Below are 27,400 nucleotides of genomic sequence, written 5' to 3'. Positions count from 1 at the left end.
TGGAATTCACAAATGCCACGATAGCAACTGGGATACGCCGATGCAATTGCGTGAGCATGCTTCGGTAAACGTTTCCGCTGTCCATCTGCGGGAAGAATCCCCCCTGTCAGAGATTTGATTTACTCCGGAAAAGTCAACGCAACGAGGCCCAGAATTCACGGCAGTTTGTAGCGTAATAGACCTCTAGCTTTCCTGGGACGGATGGATGGCGGCGTGGCCGACCTGGCCGGAGGTGTCCAGGTGCAGCGCTGAGGAAGAAGATCAGAGGACCGGCCTGCCTCTGCAGATGCGCTCTCTCCCCGTCTGCTCTCCCACCCCAGCAGCCTCGGGAGAATTAATGGTCCAGTCAACACACTTAATTGTCTCCAATTGCTCTGACATTAATTATTAACATTTGTCCATTATAATGTCTGTTGGCGTTATCAATGGAAGCGAAGCAGAGGGTGAACTGAGGCTGAGGCAGTGGGAGAAGCAAAGGGGCGAGGAGAGAAATGACCAGAGACGAGCATGAAGTCCTGTTAGCCAAGCGTTGCAAAGATCCCATTACCTCCCAGGGTTCACAACAGCATGTAGGCTATATCACATATTGATTTCTTCAAAAAGTCAATCTAACCCCTTTGTAAATATTGTGACTGCTGTTCAATCCTCAAATCCCCAAAATACCATTCCCTGTATCTCCTTCTTTCAGCCTGTGCACTTTACTTCAGGGAGAAGCGCGGTCAAAAGAAGGGCCGCAGTGTGATGGCTGAGGCTGAAGGGAGACAATAGCTTTAGCGTTCCAAATTTAATATTTGAGGTTTGAGCCAAAATGTGAGACTCACAGCTGCAGAGTTTTTATTTCGTCTCAAAGAGCGACCGAAGGGTAACCGAAAAAGTACATGTCTACTAACAACATATTCCAATATGCATGATTCATTAAATATCCAGAAGGGAAAGTGGTTGAAAAATTGAGCATTACATTTTGTGTGTTCTTTTTAGGCATAACCGAAAATATGGTAATGCAAATCTCGGTACCAACACTTCCAATAATCAACAGAAAGTGGAATAAATAAACGGCAGACAACATCTCTTCCTCCTGCAGGCTCTCTGGGCGCTGTCCTATATATATATATTTTTTTTTATCTTAATTCAATCTTTATTCGCCTGCCACATCCACAGGAGCACTAAGAGAGCAGCAGTCCATAAAATAATAAGCCCATCAAGCACAACACAAATCCAGACGCACATGGGAGCAAACCCAGCTACATGCACACATACACATGCTTATATACAGATATATACAGCCGTCATTGGGGGGGGGGGGGTACATCTACTGTGCATGATGGCTGCATATCAGAGCTCATACCGTCGAGAACAGATATGATACAGATGACACTGTATAATGTAATTAAACATGCAAACACAGTATTATTTGCCGGCACACTCAGAGCACAAGCCTCTCCATGTGTCATGCTGCATGTATCTACTGCATGTGTCTGAAATGTATGTAGTAGATAATTCCTCCAATTTGAATGTGATGCGTAACACTTTGTGGAATGGGTCAGGGTGCATAAACACAATCTCCTGAGAGAGTTGCCCCCCCCCCCGGCACCGTTAATGTATTGATTTTACAGCGCTGCGCCATGATAAAACTATTTCATGAATTCCAATGAGTCCCCTTTACCAGGCTGCTGCAAAAGGAGCAACAATAGAATCAACATGATGCAGAATATGTCATTGTGTTCATTGCTTGTCTAATGCATTTCTTTTAGAATGGTGGCGTGTTGTGAGGGTGAAGGTTGCTGTTTTAATCTTCTCTTGTTTAGTGAAAGAACCTCTTCCACCTCAGCCCAAAGAGCACGTCTTCTGCACGCACAAGTTATCCTGATTGTACATTTTGTAATGGTACGAACATTTATCGGCCCAATTAACAAATAAAAGGCATTCACCACTCAACCACAGGCAAGTACTTTACTGCTATAAACTGAAACGACTTTGTGTACCATGTGGATTTATTGCAAACCTCTACACTATATTCAGTTGTTAAATCCCTTTTTCAAATATTTGTATTATAATTGTCTTTTTGATCAGTGAGTCAGTTTATAAGGTTTCAGATATCTACAGGCTCTCAGGGGTCAAACGTATCCGTAAGTGTTGATGCTAGTTATCTGGCCAACTGTCCTACAGCAACAAAATATTAAATTACAACATAAAAAAAGCTCTTCACATTTGAGAACCAAATTTTGATGAGCAGGATTTTTTTGCTCGATAATTAAAATGAATAATTGATACTTTTTAAGGGTTGTTACAAAAACCACGAGACCTGATCAGTTGAAAAAGACATAATCTCACTATGCGAGAGGTCAATTTAAATATACAGTGTCAGTTAAAAGGACATGAATATGTTATTCCCGCATTGCTCCGTGTCACAGTCTCTTTAATATTCAAAAGCATGTTTACTTTGTTTGTGTTTGTAGAGACGTTCGGGTTCGCTGCATATGATTTTGGTTTGTGTTTATGTTTGTCTATGTGTTTTATTTATACTGTGCCTTTTGTTGGACCTTGTCTGCAAACTGTTTGAAATGTTTTTTTGCGAGTAGCCGCCGCCGTACTTCCATTTGAGATGTGGTTTCACTTGAATACCTGTTTATAATTGCATAGTATCAAAAGGTTTAATTAAATCACACGCAATTGAACTCTGAAACTTTCCCATTAGTTTATCTTTTGTAAAGAGTTTCTCATAGAGTAAGAGAATTGGCACACCGTCTTATGTACATAGATTGCTCATGTCTAAAATAAAGTGCCTCCACTAGTTATGATTCTGCACCGGCGGTTTTGTACCGACAACTTTGAGTGAACGGACAGAGAGGCCAACGGCCGATACGTCGTGTCTGTCGGCTGATGGTTGTGTTGTGGTGGAACGGAATGGGCGACGGGGCTCAGTTCAACACCAGCAAGGCCCATCTGCTTGTCACCTGGCTTTGGCACATTGGAGACTGGGTAATGACAGGGAAAGAATGGCATCAGTGGGCAGAAGCTGAGAGGTAATTACTGACTGGAATCCATGCAGAAAAAACACATCTGGATCCGTGAGTCAAAATGTGAAGAGTTATACACTGATATTGGCCTCAATTCAAGATTTTTTTTTTTTAATCCGTTGGAGGCGTAGAACTTCATATCAGCCCCGGAGACCGAAAATCCTTGACTCCATCCCGCTCTCTCTGATCCTGATGTTCTCCGCTCAGAGGCAAGGAGAGAATTCATTTGTGCTTTAGGCGCTGAAAAGGGGAGAAAGAGAGCGAGTGCTGATACGCCAAGACAATCAGCGGGGAAGATCAGCCATGGCAGCACTATAGCTTCATGTTGAGCGACGCTATCATGGCTCATGTGTTACTCCTGTCTACTCCATCACTGCTCACAGATTCCTGCTAAACCCCATTACTGCTGATCAATGCTGCCTCTTCCACCGGGAGAGAAATGATCTTCTTGAAAGTGATATTTTTTCATCGTGGCCATTTCTCCATTGTGATATTTTTACATTGGGCCTGTGGACGATAACCTATAACGACTGCTGGTAATAAAAGTCCGCATTTCCTTTATAATTAACATTTAGCCCCTTCAAACTAACTTTGGAGTCCCGTTAAAGCACTTTTCGTCTCGACGAGAAATACGCTGACCAGAGAAGTTAATGAAATCCTGCAGTTGGTTCTCAGGCGTCAGCCGTCCCCAAATTGCCCTCCTTCACTCTCCAGAAGGGGTGTCTCCATTCCTGAGCCTGAGGGGGGGCGGGGGGGAGGTGGTGAGGGGAGGGGTAGAGACTCGGGGCCCTATTTTGACAGAGTCTCCGTCCTGCATCGATGATCGCTTTCACAAACCCCATCCGCTCGAAGGAGGGAAAAAAAGCATCCGCTGTGTGGAGTCTCCGCTCTCGCCCCCTTTTCCCTCACTCCCTCAAATTAAGATTTCAGTAATTAAATTGATAAAAGTCATGCGTGCCAATATGCCTCATGGTTCCAGACCTGATTTCATACGCCGCACAGTTAGAGAGCTGCGGAAGTTCTACCTTTGATGTGGCATTCTTTATTATTGAAAATAATTGGATTCCCTCTCCCCTCTCCCCTCTCTCTCTCTCTCTCCCTCTCTCTCCCTCTCTCTCACACACATTTATTTTGCCGTATACGGTGCCGAGTCCCCTGTTCCATCGGGGGGAGGGTGTTTCAGGTAGCTTTTCAGTGGAGTGGGCCCCAAGTTTTGACCGCCAAACGCTTTTTTTCCGAGCGGCCTGGGCAGCGAGCTGGCGGACGGTTCAGAGGTCACGCCGCAGGTTGTTGGCTGCGGCCAACGAGTGGCAGCGGCGAGACTTGTGGCCGCTTGTGTCGAACCCCACCGGGGCTCCGTTGCTCTGCCTCCATATCAGCTCGGCCCGGCATTTAAAAAAAAACAGTAATAAAAGAGCCTCTCTGGCCCACAGGCAGCTGGCTTCTCTCCACACTCGGCGGAACGGCTGATAATCAGCAGAAAGAGACCCCCGATGATTACTCTGCCTAAGAGGGCTGCTAACTGCTTGCCCACTCACTCCTCGGAATACTTACATTTGAGAACCCCTCTTCCCGAGTATGCCGTAGAAACGCCTGCAATGTCCGTCAATCTCAGCTCTCAGGGGTAAAATGTGAATTTAATTGCCACTGGAACAGAATGAGGCATTTTTGTATTTTCCTCCGTATGTCGTCCTTTATCAACCCGCGGACAGATTCTACGTGTGTGCGTCCTCCGGGGCGCAGATTGTCCGGCCGTGCGAGTTCCGTGCCACCTCGTCCTCATAGTTCAACGCTGTGTTGAGGGTGGAAACACACAAAGAAAAGCCCTATTTCAGCACAATGGTCTTTACCTGGTTTGGCACCCAACGAAGCTGTTTCTTGACAAGTTTGAATACATTTTAATTGACTAAATATAAATAATTTCAGACTTTATGAGTCACTGTCACAAGTAATTACAGAAGTACCGTATCTTGTAAATTATTATCAGTGTCCTTAACAAGTAAGGAAGTGTAAGGTACTTAACTATAACAAACACATTTGATTTGGAAAGACAAATTTGAATATGTACGTAGATGGTTGTTAAGAAAACTTAATAATAACTTTCATTTGTCTTAACCAACTAATTTCAGAAAAAAATCCAAATTATGGATTAAACTAATAATATACAATTCATGGTTTTTGGCTTTGATGAACTGTATGAAATTGTATGAATCCTTTGTTTGGACACATGTTGAGTTCTTCTCCTCTTAGACTATAGGGCTCTGGGCCAATTTTAGTGAATGCGTTATTATATACTTAGACCATAAACTAGCAATTGCTTTGGCTTATACAGTAATTATTTAGAGTGGGGATTGTTATTCAGTAAAGAGGAGTATCTCTGTTGAAGTCAGCCGACAGTGAAGTGTGTAACACAACTTATTAACTCTTCTAAGCACATAAGCCTTTTCAGTATTCCGTGGCTTAAGTGGGCTCCGTTATGGTCGCCCCATGTTATCGTGGCTCAGCTCATTGGGACTTTTGCTCCGTTCTTTATAGCAATTCTCAAAGATTATAGGAACAAATTAAAGTCCATTCTTTCTGTCTTTTGTACAGGTACATCCAGGGTGCATCGTCTCCAAAGGACATGGTCATCATTGTGGACGTGTGAGTTTCTTTCTCCTCAGTCTCTCTCACCCTTTAACACCCTCCCCCCCCCCACATCCTGGATGTGTCTTTTAAAAGGCGCTAGTGCCACCTGTTGGCCTGAGGAAAGCCTAAAGTTAGACAAAGGCAAACACAGCTCCCCCCCCGCCTTAATTAATATAGTTAATATATTATATCACCTTCTGACACAGGAATGCTTGCCTCAACATGAAAAGTCTGGTCAGAAGGACGTTAGGAAAAAAATACATGAGCAGGATTTCTAGCTCCTCTCATTACTGATCTTAAAGTGATTAAAAGTCCTTATTTTTTGTTGCAGGAGTGGAAGTGTCAGCGGCCTCACTCTGAAGCTGATGAAAACCTCTGTAGTCGAGATGCTGGAAACTCTGTCGGATGACGACTACGTGAACGTGGCCAGGGTAAGTAGAAGTTTGCGCCAGGATGTGCGAACGAATGACACAAGTAACCTTTGAAAAGTGGTTACATCCACTAAGCAGGTGGTCATCATGCAGGGATTCGCTCTGCTCAAACTTCCTGCCTGCTGTCTGCTTTCCATGGAAATACACTCAACATCGTGTGTATACTTTTCCTGACCCGCCGTGCTCGGTGTGGGATTGTGGGATGTCTTTCTTTGCCTCTCTGCCGATTACCAATTTTTCTATGAGGACTAATGTTTAGGGAAACATTTAACGTTACAGATAAGACACACACACACACACACAAACACGTCCCAATGCTCTGTGTGGTGGCTCGTTTTGGAGACAAACTTCGGTAATCCTCCATAATCCATTGCTCTTAGCCACTGTGTGCCTCTAAATCCCAGCTCTAAAGGCAAGAAATGAGCATGATAATCTGGGTGGGAATGCATCTGATTCCTCCCTATAAAGAAAGCAAGGGCTCACAATAGCTCGCTGTCAATTATTGGCACAAAAGACCAAAATGACCCAAATTATACTGGGAAAAAAATCATTACATTTGTATCATCAAGCATCAGAAGTTTTCTTTATGAAACTGAAGGTTCACTTGCTTGCATGGCCGTATCAATAGTTATAATATAAACTTTTTTATATTTCTCATTCGTTTAGATGGCAAATGTAACACCGTTTTTTTTCACAGCTACTGTATTTTCTAACACGTTGACACAAGAAATGTGGTATAAAGACGTGACACAGCGATTAATATGTAATAAGTGGCTCTGAATACTTTTGTGTGTTTGATTTTGATGTCTCACTATTTAATATATGACACAACACCAACAAATGTTAAATGTCAGCTTTCCTCACACATAATGTTTTACACCAATTCTTCTTGAAAATGTCAATTGAATTTGAGGTTGACCTTCAAGCGCCTGCTGCGTTTGAAACCTTCTATTACAGACATTGCTGCTAATGTTGTAATCACACGTAGCACCGCGCACAAGCAGAAAAATAAATGCAGCGAACACACACACACACAGTTTTAGGCTAATTTGGTGAATGAGATGAGACAGATGATATTACCTTGGCTGGGTTTCTGTTCAGCGGTTCGCACTGGTGTTTCAGGTGCACCTGTTCTTTGTGTGAAAAGTTGTAATTACCAGCATTTACTGCCAGCCAGAGAGGCGAAGGGCAGCTCACATCTGCGCACACCCACGTCTGCATCCTGCTGCCGTGAACCACCACAACAGTTGCACACGTTTTTATACTTTTTTTTTTTAATCTGAAAAAGCAAAATTTGCAGTCTGCTCATGTGAGTGTTTGTATGTCCCCTTCTAGTTCAACGAGAAGGCCGATGCTGTCGTCCCGTGCTTCAGGACTTTAGTCCAAGCCAATGTCCGGAACAAGAAGATCTTCAAAGAGGCCGTCAAGCACATGCAAGCCAAAGGAACCACAGATTATAAGTCTGGCTTCACATTTGCCTTTGAACAGCTTCTCAATGTAAGAGCCAAAAAGCCTTTTTAGGACAATTTGGCGGTGGATGTTTGTCTGTGTCAGCTGTGTGCCTCCTATAAAAAGTCTTCAATGACTTGCTGGAGCTGCGTGCCGAAGCCCCAGCGCGTTATTATACATCCTGTCGCATCCAGTTAAAAAACAAAAAAAAGTGAATGAGCAGCGATGAAACGGTTTTGTATATAAGACATTTGCAGAGCTCCGTCCATGTCGAACGCAGGTCCGATAACAGCCGCCGTCGCGACGGAGTGCCACTGCCGTTTGCGGCAGCCAGCACGGCGCTGAGGTCTGACAGCGGCAGGCGTCCACGTGCGCTCAACACAGGTGCTGCCTCAGCTCCGTATGCTGCCGCGTATTTTAAGAGGCTGCCACCCTAATGGGCTCTGATGGGATGATTGATGAGCGCTCGGCGCAGCCCAGAGGAGATCGACCACAGACACTTTGTATTCCTCTGGTGGGCTCGGAGGCACAGAGCCGAGTGCCAGCTGCCCCCCCTTCCCGTCACCTTCTCTTGCCAGCAGAATGAGAAATAAAAAGGCCTGTTTAATCGCTGTCTGTAGCAGACCCACTCCTGGGATTGGTGGCAGAAGCACAATACAAATATGTAATTGCAGCAATGTTATCAATCTTTATTAGAATCTTGTCAGATTGACAGGCCACTGGCCTGCATGTTAATGGCAGCTTCCACGCAGGCAGCCGGTTTGAATCAAAGCTGAATGCTAAAAACTGCCTCTGAGCATATAATGCTTCATTATGAAAGCTGCCAATAATAACTAAAAATACACAGTTCGATGGATTTGAAGTTTGCAATCCGTCCTATGTTGTATTGAAATCTGGAATATATATAATGTAAAGTTACTGTAGAGCCAACTCAAGATATATTCTATATAATAGGACAAAATGATTCACGATAGTAATTTATTAACTGGATACATGTATGGATGCACAAAATTCATAAGCATGACATGGAACTATATTGTATTATAGTCGTTTCTAAACTGTTTATTACATGTTTACAAGCTGCATGTTATATGAAATCTTCACATTTTGTTTTGTGTTGCATTTGACTGTCCATTTTATACTTCTTAGACATATTTATCACAATACCAGACCGTTTTACAGCCTGTGTTTGCACGCTGCCCTTCCTCTTTCATTATTGCATATTCCCTAACCTGTCTCGCCGTCTCTTTGTTTGCTGCTCTGTCCTCCCTCCTCTGTCTTCATGTGCCACAGGAGAGCAGCGCCCCGAGGGCCAACTGCAATAAGATGATAATGATGTTTACAGATGGCGGGGAGGATCGTGCACAGGACATCTTTGAGAAGTACAACTGGCCCAACAAAACGGTGAGGCTTTCCCCAAAAGGCTTTTATCTATTCGCCAACATCGCTGTGCCATCCAAAGGCCTCGTGCACATCCAGAAACGGTCTTAGCATTTCTCCCCCGTCTCCCACCGCAGTCTGCTGATATTGTCTCAATATTCAAAGGTTTCAAGGATTATTTGACTCACAAAGACATATATTTGCAGCTTGTTTGTAACACAGCAAACACATGACAAACAAAGGTATACAGTGTACATTCCTGTAGGGAATTCTTTCAAATTTGTATCATGAGGAATGTAAACAGCAGCAGCAAAAAACAACTGTCTGGGCGGATGATGCGGTCGACATCTTCGCATAAGAAATTCAACGCGAGGAAAACAATATCCATCAACTAGCGTTTAAACGGCGAGCGTCGCGATGCAAACACAGAATCCACATCGTCCTGACGGAGCATTGCTCTCCATCCTGCTGCACCCGTCAAGTGCAGCTTGATCCCAGATGAATGTGACTCTCTGTGGAAATCTGTTTTCACAGCAGCTGTCTGGGTAGTGGAGTAGCCTCGGGTTCTAGCTTTTGTTAGCTTAGATTTCTGCTGTTGTTGTTTTTTTTGCTGCCTTCCTCGAGAAGTTTGTTTTTGGGCTCTTGATCCTGGAAAACGTCTTTTTTAAATGTATTTTTTCTCTTCAATCCAGGTTCGTGTCTTCACCTTCTCTGTTGGCCAGCATAATTATGACGTGACCCCTTTGCAGTGGATAGCTTGTGCCAATAAAGGTACGTGGATGAGGTGTTTCCATCAAAGCATATGTGTGTATGTACATATTATAAGTCGTTACAGTATTGGTAGTTTGATTATGGATAGAGATTTCTTAAATGGACACGTTCTTCCATTGTACTCAACATCTACCCAGGTACTCTTTAACTCTTTTACCATAAATATTGATAGAAATCAATATTAAAACCTGCTGGCATATTTAAAAAACCACCATCAATAAGATTTATCTGAGTTTTTAACATAATATTTGAACGATCTAAAGCAGCAGCAGTTCCTTAAATAACCCGGCGAACCGGCAGCTCTGCCTCCGACAACCCAAATGATTCAGCTGCTCTTCCTGTTAGCTGCTCTGTCTGCTCGAATCTCATCTCACCACATTAAATCACAACCTGAATCAGACCGCTGTTTCCAAGCTCAGTTCAGAACCCGGTTGTATTTTTCCTCCTTTCTTTGCGTGGTTTTGTTTTTACATTGTTTCTCAGTGTTGTAGTGTATGTGAAGCCGCTCCTTGATAAGGCCTTTATTTGCCTGCGTGAAGCCTCGGCTAACTGATGCTGCTGCTTTTCTTTTTGCCAGTGGAGCAAAGTGTTTCCGAAGTATCTTCCCATAAGTTATTATTAATTAGCAGGAGGAGTCTAGTAGATAATTATTTCCCCGTCAGGCTGGGGAAAGTCCAGGATTACGCCAACGTGCTCTCTGCTGCCCACGACTGTGGTGATTGCCATCGTACAAAGGTCTATGGCAACATTTATATATCGCCAGGACTTATTACTCTCCCTGACCCTTCACCCGCATAACACACATTTGTCAAAACACGGTAACACACACAAGCACAAAGACGTAGAACTTGCGGCCACATGCACTTTAGTTTAAATCCCATTTTAAGAAGAAAGAAAGAAGAAGAAGAATCTCTCTGTGAGAAAATGAGTGCAATTGAGTATAAAACCAGCAAATACGATATAAAGTGCCATTTATAATCCAAACGTAGGGACAAGACATCCCAAAAGTAAAAGATGGGCACTGATGAAAGAAGCATAGGTGGAGGTTTATTGAGTGAAATTAGTCCAGTTCTATGGTGTGTGTGTCAACAAATATCTGGATAAGAATACTGAATGTGTATATTAAAGTAGTGCATGCACTTCTACCTCTAACAAAAATCCCAAAGGTATCTTTTAATCTTAAAAGAGTATTCCCTCTATTTCATAAATAATTCCAGTAAGGTTTCACATCTCTTTAACTAATTAGCTCTATGCAGCAAAAGAAAATCAGCAGTTGTTTCTATAGTAACGCAGATTTGTAAGCCATGGATCGGTTTTATATACACTGATCCTGCAACTCTATTACTTTATGTAGAAAACCACACTGGGTTAAAAAGACATAATGTTTTTTTTTAATTCAATGAACTGCACTTTATACACTTCAGTCCAAAATGTTCTGTTGTATTTTTCTCAAAAAGGAAAAAACCCAAATGACTTAATAAATCTGAGGATCAGTGACCTCTAATAGTACACAGGCGTTTCGTAATGAGTTTTGAGAGGCAAAATAGGTTGTTGATGACATTAACAATTGCCCTTCACACAGCCGACACTTGTTGCTGACCTGCGCGTTGCTGAGCAGATCTACATTACAGTACTTGCTTTCCGTTAACAGCTACATCTTACACCACCTCGCTCAGCGTTGCCCTACACCCACAGACACCACTGGCCTGGCACACTGCCAAAAGCACCGGGGCAATCAGTCAAACAACCTACATTGTAATACATATTAGTGCCCTGCGTGTGTGTGTAAACCTTTGATTGCCTGTGTGCGTAAATATGCGAAGTAACGGCAATGCTAAAATGTGCAAACCAATGAGACGGAGAAATGCAAATCTCAACCCGAACCGCTGTGGCCCAGCGCATAATGTAACTAAATAATGAGAGTCATCTGAGCCTTTTAACATTCTGGCGATGGTGTCTCTATTTCACCACTCTTTGTATAAACACTCATGGCTTTAATAGCTTGGGCGGCGGCGTGGTTATCGACCCAGTCGGTCGCTTTCCTTCATCCCTAATCAGCAGCAGCAGCGGCGGCCCGAGGCTCAGCATTCCCAACGAGCCTCCACATTTACGTCCTGCAGCAGCGTGTGCAGCGGGTCAGCGGCCACAAGCACCACCGTGCCCGCCGGGCCCAGAACCATCAGCCGGGGAGACAACGGCATTACTTGTACCTAATAGCACGGAAGAGATTAGACTCCAACCTACAGATGGATCGCCTTTGTACACTCTGTGACTGTGTGAACCTTTGAAAATGAGGGGCGGAATGTGATGCAGACAGGCACCGTGATGCATGCGGGAATAGTGTATTGATTGATTTTCACCTCTTGACCCGCAGGTTACTACTTTGAAATCCCATCAATTGGAGCCATCAGGATCAACACGCAGGTAAAGCACATGGAATACCGGACGCACATTTTATGAATCCACAAAAACAATGCAACTATAAGCAAGAAGCAGTGTAGCTTCCTTGGTTGCTTTGATGGGAATTGTACAGGTTGTTAATAGGTTTTCCATGACAAACAGGAAAAAGAGGATGCAACAGGAGGAAGTGGCAGAGCTGTAGATGGGCTCATAACAAACAGGGTTGTGGGCTCTCGGACGCCTGTGAAGAAGAGACTTTTGGATCTCCTGCTCTTTTGTGTATCGCGCTCTTTTTGACACAAACGCACACACACGCACGCACATGCACGCACGCCTTCAGGATCCTCACTCACTCGGGGTCCTGCTTCCCCCCCTCATACCTCCCCCATACCTCCCCACCCCCCACCACTGTTGCTTGATGCACTCTGAGCTTCTGAAAGCCGTGGGGATAACCTCATTTCAGCTGCAAAAATTGACTCAGTTGTTGGGAGGTGGGGGAACTACAACCCCTGCCTTCTACCCCCCCTCCTCGGACCCGGTGAGCGATCAGGCCCCGGAATACACTGTGAGCGGTTCCATTAACTCCAGCATATTTATATTCCGAGAACTGCCACTTACTCTAATAGGTTTTCTGAAGGTGGGCGACTTTAGCTCTCTGTAAAGGCCCAGAAGAGACATTATTTAATCACACTCGGCACTTCAACATCACACACTCACCGCGCGGTCTCACTCGACTGAGATGGCAACATTCAAATAACAGATGGACCATAGACGGCAAGGATATTATTATCCAAACCCTCCTGACTTATGCGATTATGTAGGAAGAGTGGAATAGTTTGGGAAAATGAATGTCACTAGACGTAGTTTTGAGACGGAAGTTAAAAGTGACTTGTGTCATCCATTTGGGCCCCTTTGTGTGAGATCTCTCTGTGGAGCAACACTAAAGGCTTTCACTGTGCTGTTTACTCTTTGGAAGAGTCCCCACAGTGGGATCATGGCTGTCACGGTTCCCAGAGAGACAATAGCAATTAATCAAACGCCAGGGACGTCGATGGGGTTTTATATGGCCCCGGTTCCTTTGGACAGCATCTCCAGTTGCTGACTTTTTATGTTTCCTAGATTGTTCTAGCCAGGCGTAAAATTTCCCCTATAACCCGTGAAAAGGTCTGCTGTCATGTCCCTGATGGAATATCTCCCTGTGGCGCGTTAAACCGGATTTTTATTGAGCTAATAATAGAATAGGTTACGCCTGTCAGCACCTCACTGTTCAGGCGATGGGAGTCTAAACTAAATACTGAAGACTGAAATAGCTCTGTGCTTATACAGGACGCCCCTTTTGTCTATTGAGGGTCAGACATTTTCAATGATTATTCAATTTTTTCTGCACAATGGAGAGAAATTTGACCACTAAAGAGCAGGTGCAATTCCACTTATCCTCTGTCTGTATGATCGGAGAATTGCTGTCTCTGGTCTTCAGGACAACTGAAGTGTCTGGAGTGTGCAGCTGCTTTATATGTCACGAGGTCAATCACTCAACAATGGGATCAATTACGCATCACATCTAAAAGGATACATCTCAGCCGTTGTGCGAGGTGGCTCCCGAGAAAGGAAGAATATACTGTACATGATGTACTACCGGTAGACGCAACCCTTCACCTCTATTCACAATAGCTGCGGGACATTCTCCTCGCGCAGGCCGTGACAGCGGGGCCTCTGGGAGAATAGCCTGTTTCACACGTCGCGCCACCGACACCTTTAATGTGTTTTTAATAGCTGCTTCATAACGATGAGAAACGGCCCTGAGTGGTTCAGGACCGGCGGCTTTATGGCTCGGCAGGACCGGGATGCTGCGGCTGCTGCTGCTGGTGGCCCACTGGTTTATGTGGTGACAGAGAGGAGGCCGGTCAGGGTCTCGTAGCTTTATGGCAGATGAAAGTCGGCTCTTCCAGCTCACCGCATCAACACGACAAGCGCTGTAAACGTTTGTTTGATTGTAGGTGTTTGTTGGGTTTGGTCCGAGTCGCACGTGTGTTTTTTGCCCGTCGCAGGAGTACCTGGATGTCCTGGGTCGTCCCATGGTGCTGGCTGGCCCTAAAGCAAAGCAGGTGCAATGGACAAACGTCTACCAGGATGCTCTGGTGAGGCCCGACTTTTTATTTAACTAAGTGACCTTTGCAGGATTCACCAAATATACCTATATGTATTAATGTTAAATTAAGTTGAATTGCAGTTTATCAGCGTTGAAGACAGAATCCTACAAGAAGTTCTGGTTTATTTGTTTTTTATTTTTAATAACTCAGTTACAAGGATCTTTGTGCTCTATCAGGGTTTGGGCCTCGTCATCACTGGAACGATGCCGGTCTTCAACCTCACCGTTGATCCCGCGAGCTCGCAGGTAAAAGCAGCACTGCCCCAACGAGATACGGAGCTCAAAATAGTTTTATTCTGACACAGCACACAGATTCATACCACAGATCATCCAATATTTTCATTATCATCCTCGTTGTCAAGGCTACGCAAGCTTATGCAAACAGTCGTGTTAATAGCAGGGGTGTCCACCATCATCGGTCAACTGTGATGGCGTCCGGCCAGCTGCTGGTCATCTGGGCAACACCTCCCCCCTGAGGTCAAAACAGACACCGCAGCCACCCGTCTGTAGTATCTGTTATCGCCCGGAGTGCACAGATCCGGCCAGCTTTCAATATCTATACACCGGGAGATTGAAGCAATGATGCAAACCGCCACGAAAATATGCACTAATCAGATCGCACACAAAGTGTAACGATGTCAGAGGCGGCATCGGGGTGTTCTTGGTACTCACAGCTACCGGCCCTCTGCGAGTCTCTGATGCGAGGGCGGTTGTGGATGGAATGCAAATGATTACCTCGTACGTTCTTCCTACAGAACCAGCTCATCCTTGGAGTCATGGGCGTCGATATTGCAATCAACGAAATCAAAAGGAAGACACCCACATACAGAGTGAGTGTGTTGCGCACTCAAGGTCACCCTCACGTCGCCTTGACGTCGCTGAATACTGAGTCACACCTCCATTCACTCTTCTTCTGCACAGCTTGGAGCTAATGGCTACACCTTTGCCATCGACCCGAATGGCTACGTGCTGCTGCATCCCAACCTGCAGCCCAAAGTAGGTCCTGCTAGTCAGTTCATGTTCCTCTAAAGCCACATTTGTATTTTCATTCTCTACTGAATGATGTTTTCTATCCTCCCGCCGCCCCCCTTCTCTGTCTTCCCCTGCTTTCTCGCACTTGTTCAGATCTTTAACTTCAAGGAGTCCGTTACTCTGGACTTTCTGGATGCAGAGCTGGAGGACAGTAACAAAGAGGAGGTAAAAACAACTCGTCTGAAACAAACATCATTTCTTTTGTCTTGTCTGTTTAATATGCGTTCAGTTTATTCATTTTATCAGTCAGTTTTCCTCTTTATGTACCTGTTTTCCGTCTCTGCTCTCTCTCTAGATCCGCCGACAGATGATTGATGGCAAACCAGGGCTAAGGAAAATCAAGACGCTCGTTAAGTCAGTTGATGAGGCAAGTAATCAATATATGAGACTCAATCATGATCCACAGCAGCACCTTCCTGAATCGGTGTTGTAATGAACCCCAGTGACTGTTTAGGATCTCTTGTTTCCCTCCAATTACGGGAAGAGAGATGTGATGTGAGGAAAAGCTGAACGTGTTCCATATTTTTCCCTTTGTGGTTTTCGGCAGAGGTACATCGACGAGGCCATGCGTACGTACACGTGGACGCCCGTGGATGGCACAGATTACAGGTCTGTATCAAGTGCTCGACATAAATCCACTTTAAACTGTGAGTAAAGTCCAACGTTGATACGTTTGACTTTGTCAGCTGGTTGCTCATCAGCCAGCAGTGAAGCCGCTGCTATCACACTCTCCGGACAGACTAAACACATCACTGAATAAAGGCAACTTGCTTATTCTCTTTCTGTGTTTGGGTTAAATAATTCATCTCAATCCCCATTTACAAAGCAGTAGTTTAGATTTCTCATTAAAAAAATAAACTTTACTCAGCACAGTACTCCAAGCACCAATTAATTGCATAGTTTATTCATCTCCCAACTTGGTTGAACATTTGAGGTTGCATCGTAATGACATTTCCTCCAGGCAACAATTTGCAGATTACAGTTTATGATATTCAATAGTCCTACAAATGCCTGATGTGTATTTTTTACAACATCTGCTGGCAGCGTGCCCGCTCTCTGCACAATTCTATTTATTTCCACTTAAAGGGAAATTCCATTGTATTTACCCATCCTCACGTGTTGCTGTTGTGGCTTGCAAAAGTCTAATCTAACTCCAACCAGACATCCAAAGCGCGTCTTTGTCATGCATCCTGCATTTTAGCATTTATGGTCTTTCTCTACTCCTAAAACTGGCGGTTTCTTTAAATCTAAATCTGTCTTATCTCTTTTAGTCTACTGAAGCTGTGGCGCAGTTAGATCCTGTTACTGTCGCACCCTTTTTCACTCCGTTCTATCTGTTCCAATTAATCCTCTTACTTGGTTATATTTTAGCTTTCTGTGTGGCACCACAGATTAAGAGATAGCACACGTATTTCTTTCTCCCTCTGATTTCGGGTTTTGGTAGAACAGTAAATGTTTACTTGCATATATAGGTCAAACTAACAAGCTAAAACAATGACACATTTCAAATTCAAACTGCTTCGTCTCTTTTGTTATAACCCCTTTGAAGCATCACTCGATTTGAACAGGAACACCGTCGGCTATTTGGCCCAAAATATCAAGCACGTTTGATACTCCACATTGGATTTGCTTGGAAACAGTTGGACGCCGGCCTTCTTACGGCGCAGTGGCCTGGAGAACGTTCCTGGCGTTCACTCTCACAGTTTGATTTATGGCAATCGCTCGCTCACTGCTAATAAATGAAACGGACTTTCAACAGCTCGTACGCACTGCGTATGCGTTTGTCGCGTCACTACCAGAGTCGTGTTTCTTTCCTCATTTCTTCCGGCCTCTAAAAAAAAAAAGGCTGTTCATTAATTTACATCTTCACAAAACTTTTGGAAAGACTTGAGATTTGTTTTTTTTAGCAGTCTTCCTCTTCACAACCTTTTGCCAGTACAAAGTTGTGCTTTCCTGCACATTACCGTCACCCGACAACCGATAGAGGAGTGTGAAGCGTTCAGAACCCCGTATGATGAAAACACTCCTCCATCCCGGTGTCACCACATGAGAGAAGCTACGACACCGTTTGCAGGGACCTTTAAACGGCCTGTTGTTGAGCGAGCCTGCCTGTGTGTGTGTTTGTATTTCGGGGGTCCGATGTGCATCCGCATCGCGTTCTTGATCTTCTGTGTCTGCTTCGTTACCCTCAGTCTAGGCTTGGTACTGCCCACATATTCTGAGAACCACATCAAGGCAAACCTGAGTGACCAGATCCTTCAGGTGCAGTGTAAGTACCAGGGAATCCGCAGCATCCTTCTCTCTCTCTCTCTCTCTCTCTCTCTCTCTCTCTCTCCACGCTTCCCCTCCTCGCTCTCTCTTTCTCTCTCTCTCTCTCTCTCTCTCTGTCTCTCTCCCCCTCTCCCAAAAATGACCGTATGCTCTTATCTAGTCCTTTGACCCGGGTGTCCAACGTCATCATAGGGAGCGTCCGAGCAGAGTGGCCCCGCCCCTCTGTCCCCCTTCTTGCCCCTCTCTGAGCTGTACAGTAGGCAAGACTTTACCCGAGTCCCCCGACTCCTCTACTGCCCCCCCGTCCCCTCCTGTCTTCATGCTGTGCTGTAAAATGGTGATGTTTTTTCTTCACACTGGCTGAAGAAAAAAATAGCTGAACTGACAGAAAGGTGAAAGCTGTGGTTTTACTGTATTACTCAGGTGAAAATAATGGTGACTTTTGTGCTATTATTTTTTTTGCCAAATGCTCTCGCCTCTTCTCCACCAAGTAATGATTCTGAAGCATCTGTGTTCAAAGTATTTGATGTTCTGGAAAAAAAAAAAACTGTGAAAACATGCATGCTTTTCACTTGAGTTTTATCATTTTGGGGAATTTTCCTTCTGTTATGTGTGTCATTTATTTTCAAATTTGATTTGTGTACGTGTTTGATTGTGTGAGATGTTTCTCAGCTTTGGAATCATTCAGTGTATATAAACTCCCACACGCCTGGGACACGGGCTTGTCTAACGTGGGAGTTTGGGTTTTTGTGGGTCTGGATGGGGACACTTGTTGTCTCTCTCATTCTTTCTTTGTCCAGACCCTGTTACTCCCTTATTTTCCTGTTTCATTTGAGTTTTTGTTTATGTTTCACCATATTTATCCCTCACAACTGGTTTTGTCGTTACTTTTTTCTTCCCTGGATTTCCTTTTTTTTTTTTTTTTACCTTTCTTTCTTCCGTTGGTTTTACGTTTCCTCGTTTGCTCTCGCAAATAAGATGTTTGCTCTTCATTTCTTTTTCTCTCTTGTCTTGTTTGACCTAAATTAGTTTCTTTCTTTCAAGAAAACAATATTTTTATTCAAGCAGTAATTGAATAAAATATTGTCTGTGATCCCCCCCTTCCTACCCGACCCCCTGTTTCTTTTCTTGCTCACTCCTTCTCTGATGGATCCACACAGTGCCATACACCAAGGGCAAGTATACTCCATATTGGTCCACGTTCCTTCCTTTACTTCCTACTCCCTACCGCTGCCTCCTCCCCAAACCTCTCGTCCTTAACCTTTTCCTGCTGCTCCCCCCTCCCCCTCCCCCTCCTCCTCCTACCCTCACCTGTCCCCAGCCTGCTTGCCTCTGTTCCTGCTCGTCTTGCCTTCAGGATTTCCTCTTTTTCCTCCTCTTTCTTCTTTTATCCCTCCTTCTTCTCTTCACCCTCTTGCTGCAGCTCAGATCTCACCTCTCTCACGATGGCTCCTCTGGTCCCCGACCTCCCCTTCCTCCCCCACGTACTCGCTGCTTCGGAAGCAAAATTAAAAAAAGAAACTACTGTACCCAAGGAAGATAAATATTCATGTGCTCTGTTAAAACCTGTCTTTTGTCCCTCCCCCTAATGCTTTTCCTCCCGTGGATATCTCCGAATGGGTTGTGTCTGCCTCCTCTCTCTCTCTCTCTCTCTCTCTCTCTCTCTCTCTCTCTCTCCGTCTGTTTCAATTTACACTTCTTTCATTTTCTTTGCCCATATTTCTTTCTTTTCCTCGTCCCCTTCCTCTGTTTCTCTTTCTCCTCTCTGCCTCTCTCTCTCTTACTTTCTTCTATATTTTTTCTTACAGTGTCAATAGTTAAAAATGTCTTTAATTATCACGCTAGAACTCCGTCGTTGACCGATCTTTAACTATATTTGTATTTTTTTAAACGCCCTCTTTTTTTGCCTTAATAGTAAAATATTTTTTATTGTGTCATTAGAAAGTGAAACACCGTAAGCTGATATATTAGCTTCTAAATCTGAGCCACGATAGTGTCAGCTCACGCTTGGTACTCAACTGCTATTTATTTAAAGTAGAGTAAAGTGGTCTCAACATCTGTCCTATCCATCCTCTATATCAAAAGTAACGTTTGTTAGCCGCCGTAGTTTCCCGTCGTACACTGTCGCCGGAGATGCCGCAGCCTGCGGACGGACCCTTCAGGGCCGAGCTGCGTCCCGTCCTCCCAGGTCCTCCCGTGTCGCCAGGTTGTCAGGGTGCCGCTCGGCGCAGCGTCCGGCTCCTGTGTCGTCCCCGTGTCCTCCTCCCTGTCTCCATCAGCTTGTCTCCCTCCCTCCTCACCCCTCAGACTGCCAGGGGGCCACGGCATGACGCTTCCTCAGTAAAAAAAAACCTTGACCCCGGATGTGCACGGCGTTGTGGGCGGAAAACTACCTGGGCACTCTATTTTAGCTTTGAAAATTGCATTCCTCTGCTGTACACAGTGACGGGTCTTTACATAACGAGAGAATCACACGTTGGATTCGTCGCAGAATCGGCTGTTTTAGGGTTCAGTGATGGTTGATATTTCGGGTCTTGGTCCGTGATAGATAAAATGAAGTTGCCCTTTGACATGCCCTTCACAATGCAATGCACTTCCTATGATTATGTGTCTCTCTGAGCCCTCCGCCCTGCCAGTCTGAGGGGTGACCACTTCCATCAGGACCTTCACCCACCTCCCCTCGCAATAGTTGGCCATGTTGATGCCTGCCTGATCTAAAAAAAAAAAAATTTAAAAAAAGCACTCATTATGGATGATCTGTCTGAGAACTTGCTTCCTGACTCATCACAACTTGCAAGTCAGTTCTCGGACATCCAAAACGCGTTTGATTGAAACCAAATGAATCACAAAATGGGTCATCGCAAAGTGATAAACATTAAAAAACAAATTTTGTATGAGTCCATTCCATTTAGATTCAGGTTCTATTTTGGGCACCACATTGGCTAACGCCAGTCTTCCCATGATACCCACGTGTTGCCATGGTAAACTCCCTTCTGCGTCCCTGCACCTCTGAAGAACAGCTGCTGTTTACCCACAACTCCCCACTGCCCCCCGCGCACTGCCCTTCCCCGATAATCTTCCCCTTTCTGTTGCAGATTTTGAATCACTGCTGCCAAACAGTTTTGAGTCTGAAGGCCATGTATTCATTGCTCCCAGGTAGCCGTGTGTGTTGAATGCGTGCTGTGGTTGACGGTCATCGGCGCTTGGTGTTGTCTTTTCATCTGCACTGCACTCGTAGCGTTTTGTTGGCTCCACGTTCAGCCTGTTTTATTCATTCCTTGATCATTTTCAGTTGTGTGTTAACTCATTGCTACACATTTGAGGAAAATATAGAAATAATCTACCCTCATGATATAATCATGTTTGTTTTGTATTTACCTTTTCTCTTGGTTATTCACAATCAAATACTGAAGCCACGTTCAATCTTCTTTGCATGCTGCTATTAAGTTGTTGTATATTTGTATTACAGTGATACATTTAGTGGTTATTAGTTAGGTTGTGCAACAAAATTTATTTGGGATATTTTGGATGCTACTGACACACATAAAAGAAAAGATCGTCTCTGCTTGTGCCGTTCTGGTATCAAACTCTCATGGCCTCCAGCTGCAACCTGCAACCTCTACAGCACATGAATAAAAATAAGCCCTTCATTGCGACGCCCGCATGCGGCAGTCAAATCCACCTCCTGTATTCTTCTGGATTTAAACTCTAAGAAACGCATGCTGCACCTGTTGCATCCCTGCTTTTTACTGCGTGTCCCTGTTATGAAGGAAACCTGTTGTCTACACATTACTGATTTTTAGATTATTTCTCTGAGTTAAAACGCCTCGTCTGTTCCTCAGGGAATACTGCAATGACCTCGAACTGTCCAACAACAACACTGAGTTCCTGCTCAACTTCATTGCTCTGATGGAGAAGGTGACACCGGACTCCAAACAATGTGAGTTTCGTTTCTTTCCACTCCAATGAATTAGTTCATTCAAGATTGAATAGTATTACATTTTTTCTCTCACAAAAAATCCATTGAAGACCCAAAACAAACCCTTTATTTACTCTTTCTGTACCGAATTGCCGAATGTTAAACTTGGGTGAAAAATCGAATGCCTTCATATTCCACAACAATGAAAAGCATTTTCTGGTTTATTTGGTTTTGACCAAACGTGGACCGATTTACACCCTTTCTAAACATCTGTACCTGCCCTTCAGGCGACAATCTGCTCCTTCACAACCTCATTCTGGACACCGGCATCATCCGGCAGCTCGTGGAGAAAGTGTGGAAGAATAAAGACTTGAACACGTGAGTTTCATTAAAGAACCACAATTGTAGATTTTACTCTGAATACAATTTAAATTGCATTTGTCTCTTTTGTAGATATGGCTTCCTGGCTGTTTTTGCTGCATCGGACGGAGGAGTAACTAGAGTGTTTCCGAACAAGTAAGTGCAGTCTTACGTTTTTATTCTCTTTTGACGTAGTGAGTTGTAACCAAAAGCTTTAAATGTAGCGGCAGGCACATTGCACATCGGAGATCTACAGCTGCAGTGTGTGTGTGTGTGTGTGTGTGTGTGTGTGTGTGTGTGTGTCTGCTCTTGGATCTCAGGGCTGCAGAGACCTGGGAGGAAGACCCCGAGCCGTTTAATGCCAGCTACTACCGCCGCAGTCTCGACAACAAGGGCTACATCTTCCGAGCGCCTTATCGCACAGGTGGATGACGCTCACTTGGTCCTGGATTAAATATCTCACAGCGAGCCTCATAATGTGTCTCTGTTTCTAACCCCCCCGGCCCCCTACTGCCCTCTCCGGCGGGTTTATTTTATTTTGTTTTCCTCTTGAAGCCCGGGACGAGCTGCTGAACCCGGAGAACGACACCATAGGGATCCTGGTCAGCACGGCTGTGGAATTCACAGTGGGAGGAAAGACCATCAAACCCGCAGGTGGGTTCAACTTCAATAAAGATAAATCCTTAATGACAGGTGTGAGAAAAGACATTTTTTTAGAGCAAGGAAGAAACATAATCGTGGTCACTTTGTGCGAAACGTGTTTATGCTCTGCGTTCATTTTGGGGACATTTTGTTGTGTTCTCTGGTTGTTAGTCCGTGCGGATTTGGCATAAACGTCCACTTAAGGGTGGACTGATTACATTTTGGACGTCAAAGGTCACTGTGAACTGACAAAACACGTTTTTGTTCCACGTCTCAATTAAATGAGCTAATTCTGACAATTTCACACAAATTATTCATCTTAGTGGTTATGATTACGAATGACATTTTGGGAACACACGGGTCTAATGTGCGACATCACTGGTTAGTTAAGGCATCCGCATGTATTCCAGTTTATTTGTCCTTTAAATCTTTTAGTGGTCGGAGTGAAACTAGATCTTGAAGCCTGGACGGATAAATTTAAGATTCTTGCGAGCAACCACACGGACAACCATCAGGGCTCAAATACGGTAATAAGTTAAACACAGAAAGTCCTTTTACATTTATGTCTGGAACGTCCAGCTGCTAACTCAGTGCTTTCTGCTTGACAGTGTGGACCAAACAGGGGCTGTGAAATGGACTGTGAAGCCAACAGTGAGGTAAATATTTCTGCTTCCTGTATTCAGCTCAAGCTTCTTCTTCTTCTTGTGTCTAACAGCTGCTTCTGTGTGCAGGATCTCCTGTGTTATTTGATAGACGATGGTGGATTCCTGATCATGTCTAATCAGAAGGACGACTGGAACAAGGTGCAGTTGATTCATTCATTTTGCCACTTCACCACGTTTCCTTTTCTATCCTTGACGTTAGTTTAACCAATGGTTATGTTTTGTTTCCCACAGGTGGGCATGTTCTTCAGTGACGTCGATCCCTACTTGATGTACGCACTCTACAACAACTCCTTCTACAACCGCAAGCAGTCGTTTGACTACCAGTCGGTGTGCGAACGGATGCCCAACAGTGAAGCTGGAGCTGCTCCCCGAGCAGTGTTTGTGGTGAGAACGTAAATGATTATGTGCATGAGTACGATACTTGGAATTCAGGGCCAATAGTGATAATGGGTTTTTCATTTGAATATGCATGTAAACCGGTTGATATGATATGATATTTGTTTTGTTTCCTCTGTTCATCTGCAGCCCACAGTGGCCGATTTTGTGAACGTGGCTTGGTGGACCTCAGCAGCTGCATGGTGAGAGCCCTCAAGCTCCAAAAACACAATTCTAACATACAGTACACTTTAAATATGTACATGTACTGTGATGGATCTTCCTAGTAAACACTGCCACATGCAAATCATACGCAAAATACATCAGAAAAGTTTCACTGAGCCCCATCTCCTATTTCCACAGGTCCTTGTTCCAACAGTTTATATATGGACTGGCTTATCACAGCTGGTTTGTCAGAGGTAGGTGCAAACTTGACAGTAATTCAAATGTTATTTCGCTGTTTTACACGTCTGCACGTAAAGTTTAAAGGAAAACTTTGAAGAGATGAAGTAGTGAGGTTTTACAGCTTATCCCATAATTTCCCCCCACGTTCATCTTTGTGACCCAACATTAGAAGCACATCTAATAAACCAACCGAACTGCCGAGTGTAACTCTTTTTGTCTGTTCGTGTTCGGGTGACGTTGCAGAGGAGGTCGATGCAGAAGGAATCGACTCCAAGGAGCGGAGTTGTGTAATGATTCAGACCCAGTACTACCTGAGTAATCTCAGCAGCTCCTACAACATACTGCAAGACTGTGGCAACTGCTCCAGGTCTGTGCACACGATGAAACACACACACTTAAACACACATGCGGATGCTCACACGCGCTCTCCACAAAGAACGGCACTGTGGCTGAGGCACAAGATGGATTCCTCTTTCCGTCTGAGCTAATAAACTCTGCTGGTGATTAAACCGCATCGGCTTTAATGGAACGGTCACATCATCGGCTAAATGAGCCTTACAATACAGTCTCATGAATCCCGCTGATCCATTAGCAAATGAGGCTGTGATGTAAGCGAGCAGAGGGGGGCTGTTGACTGACTTGCCTCTCTCTCTCTCTCTGTCTGTCTGTCTCTCTCTCTCTTTGCAGGCTGATTCACGCCAAGAAGATTAACAACACCAACTTGCTGTTTGTGGTGGCTGAGAAGATGCCATGCAACACCTGCGAGATAGAGAAGCTCTCGCAGGAGGAGGAGGAGTGTATCCTTTTTCACATCGTATACCAGATGGCAGAGGAGAAGACAAACCAGATTAACAAAGACAAAAATAGATTTATCAGTTGTTTTTTTTAACATAATAGCGTACATTATTTCCAGTTATTTAGAATATGTTGGACCAAATAAGGAGTTGGAATGTGGGCGGATGATGAAACATTGCTAAAGAAATAATTCAAAGGATTCTTTTATTTTCCTTTAGTTAAAAAACGTTCAGTCAAGGAAGATAATCCGTGTGAAGACGTAACGGTGGCGCGCTATCGGAAAGGACCTTCCACCTGCTTCGACAACAACATCTCCGTAAGAGTTTCAGACACCATAGCAACACGCACATTGATTTTATGTTTCATGTTCAGTAACTGAAGATCGGAACTGAAAGTTAAGATAATACAGATACAGTGGAAAACAGTAAAGTGCTTCGATGATCAGGGGAGGGTTTTAAAATAAATTTGGCAAACACGAAATGTACATTGTGAGGTTTAGCATTAACATACAGAAACGCAGCATGAGAAATACATAATTACATAATTCAGTTTACATTCAACTTCTATAATCCACTATAATTCTTGTGTTATTTGAGGCTAGATGTCTTCTCACGGCCACGTGTCTCACTGTGCAGGAGAACACATCCGACTGTGGACGGGGACACTCCTTCCGTCCGTCCCTCTACACCTTACTGCTCATCCAGCTGTTTCTGCTTTATCCAGCCGTCAGCCCCCACCGTCCCTCTCCGCTGCATTAATTCAACTCAACTTATCCTCCGCTTAGCCCCCCCGACCGACCCCCTCCTGTCTCCCCCCCCTCCCACCTCCACGCCCCCGTGATATACTCATAGGTAATAATGGGGACTTCCCTTCTCGGCAAATTGGAAGCCCTGAGTGCCGCGTCCCCCAGCTCGCTTCAGTTCCACGTCTCTTGGCGACAACTGCCGGACGTTTTTTGGCGTCTTGGGCCAGTCGTCCTTCATCCGCGAGCTCTGCTGGACCACCCGGATCATCGGAGGCAACGTCAGAAGAGAGAAAGCACCCTTGCCCCAGCCCCTCCCCCTTAATGACCCCCCCCCCCCCCCCCGACCAACCCCCGACCATGCAGAGAAGGGAGGGCAGAGAGGACAGGCCGATGTCCTCGCCGCAGACCTCCCGTCCTCCGCCACAGACTGCAGGGTTGAGAATGTCTTTTCTGCCTTCGGTCAGACAGATGCTGGGACTCGTCTCTTTTCTTCTCTCCTCCTTTTCAGAGTCTCATCGCTGTGTCATTGTCCTCTGGTAAGAGGCGGTGGACCATTTAGCCACCATAAAAGAAAATAACAGAAAAGGTATCAAGCTGTCAAGGATACAACATGTCAAGTATTATTGCCGGAGTGATGAATATTCCAGACAAATGGTGTATGTAGGTTTAATCTGAAGAGGAATTCGTAAGGTGTTTATCCAAAAAGACATTAATTTATTCATGCACTATATCTACTTGCCAAAATGAGATAGACTTCTATGTGGTCTTATTTTTTATAGCCAAAACACAAGGAGGAAATGGCTTCTGATTTAGGTTTAGAATAAACCTTGAGAGGATGAGGAGAAACCCAGAAACTGAAAGCAGATACATTCTGTGCAGCGCCTAATTACAGATTAAATCTTTTAAAAGACGTCCACTGCGGATTATGGTAATGACACGATGATAATTGCATTTTTTGAAGTATTTCTTTTCTCATATTACCAATTTAAGGCTTACACACTAATGACAGCTGTAAAATATTGATCGGTATTTGGGGACTGCAGATTTGCAACATCATTGATGTGTATTATTCTCAATCAACCATTCTGACCTCTGGTTTTGGAATGATGTAAAAAAAAAAAAAGAAGAAAGAGAAATCGCTTATAGGAAAGCTCACCTCTGCCAATCGTCACGAGGCTTCTCCGGTAGCTTCTACTAACGATCACGATTAGTATTTATGTGCTTTACATAAATGGTCGTACAAAGACGGCCTTGTGACCGCTGGTCAGTGGTACTGGATGGGCCGTTTCTTTTATTTGTGGGGCTTCTATTACCTTCGACTGATGCTGTTCAACGATCAAAAACCATTCGCTGCTGGGGGGGATTCGGGCTTGTCAACATTTTCCAACAAAAGTGCAGAAGAGGCAACTAAACACGGTGATCGCGTACAGTAGTAGCCTGGTTGTAATCCGTCGCAGTTCATCATTTGATCCTTAACGATGTTTAGGAGCCGCTCTGTCTCATAGTGCCTTGATGCACTTTGTTTTGGATCATATTGGCTGTATAAGAGTAGAGCTACCCTATAGTACCTTTATAACGCGGCCACGTTTGAGGAGCTTGTGAAAACTGAATCCGTCAGCTATAGAAGTAGCTTCCCACGCGGAGCCATCGCGCCAACCTTCTCTCTTTGCTTAATGTATTCGCCCCCCCGCCCCCCCGCCCCCGACTGTGGTTGCGCCTGACTGCCATCGTATGGAGTTACTATACCGTTCCTTTACGAAGCCATGTATAGAGCTATGATACACTATCCGTATACAGCAACTGGCCATAGAGCGTTTTTAGGGCCACCTTGACTGCTATAGTTCTGCCTGATTCGTATGTGTTTGTGTGTGGATGTGTGCGTGCGTGTGTGTGTGTGTGTGTGTTAGTTTGCGTTGAAAACCCTCAAAGGGAATGTCTTTAAAAATGAGAAGTGGAGTGTATGGGG

General features: G+C 44.6%; 1 protein-coding gene across 1 annotated transcript in view; it reads left to right on the top strand.

The window, feature by feature from the left end:
* Nucleotides 1-26,564, top strand: part of cacna2d2a (calcium channel, voltage-dependent, alpha 2/delta subunit 2a) — a gene marked incomplete in the record, with an annotated part of 114,964 nt that extends 88,400 nt beyond the window's left edge. Inside the window, 31 exon segments of the mRNA XM_078092019.1 lie at nucleotides 5,610-5,660; nucleotides 5,977-6,076; nucleotides 7,412-7,573; nucleotides 8,819-8,929; nucleotides 9,598-9,676; nucleotides 12,051-12,100; nucleotides 14,125-14,214; nucleotides 14,403-14,471; nucleotides 14,981-15,055; nucleotides 15,147-15,221; nucleotides 15,351-15,422; nucleotides 15,553-15,624; nucleotides 15,805-15,866; nucleotides 17,450-17,526; nucleotides 18,689-18,703; nucleotides 20,624-20,684; nucleotides 21,371-21,468; nucleotides 21,735-21,825; nucleotides 21,901-21,963; nucleotides 22,128-22,231; nucleotides 22,363-22,461; nucleotides 22,885-22,976; nucleotides 23,058-23,105; nucleotides 23,181-23,252; nucleotides 23,346-23,498; nucleotides 23,640-23,692; nucleotides 23,853-23,908; nucleotides 24,138-24,261; nucleotides 24,582-24,691; nucleotides 24,923-25,005; nucleotides 25,325-26,564. Of these exon segments, the coding sequence (XP_077948145.1) occupies nucleotides 5,610-5,660; nucleotides 5,977-6,076; nucleotides 7,412-7,573; nucleotides 8,819-8,929; nucleotides 9,598-9,676; nucleotides 12,051-12,100; nucleotides 14,125-14,214; nucleotides 14,403-14,471; nucleotides 14,981-15,055; nucleotides 15,147-15,221; nucleotides 15,351-15,422; nucleotides 15,553-15,624; nucleotides 15,805-15,866; nucleotides 17,450-17,526; nucleotides 18,689-18,703; nucleotides 20,624-20,684; nucleotides 21,371-21,468; nucleotides 21,735-21,825; nucleotides 21,901-21,963; nucleotides 22,128-22,231; nucleotides 22,363-22,461; nucleotides 22,885-22,976; nucleotides 23,058-23,105; nucleotides 23,181-23,252; nucleotides 23,346-23,498; nucleotides 23,640-23,692; nucleotides 23,853-23,908; nucleotides 24,138-24,261; nucleotides 24,582-24,691; nucleotides 24,923-25,005; nucleotides 25,325-25,447 (2,590 nt within the window).
* Between the last annotated feature and the right edge of the window lie 836 nt (nucleotides 26,565-27,400).

This window comes from Gasterosteus aculeatus, chromosome 17 (genome assembly GCF_964276395.1).
Source record: "Gasterosteus aculeatus chromosome 17, fGasAcu3.hap1.1, whole genome shotgun sequence".
Classification (NCBI taxonomy): Eukaryota; Metazoa; Chordata; class Actinopteri; order Perciformes; family Gasterosteidae; genus Gasterosteus; species Gasterosteus aculeatus.
The sequence above is the reverse complement of the archived record's forward strand: the minus strand, read 5'-3'. Positions and strand labels throughout refer to the sequence as shown.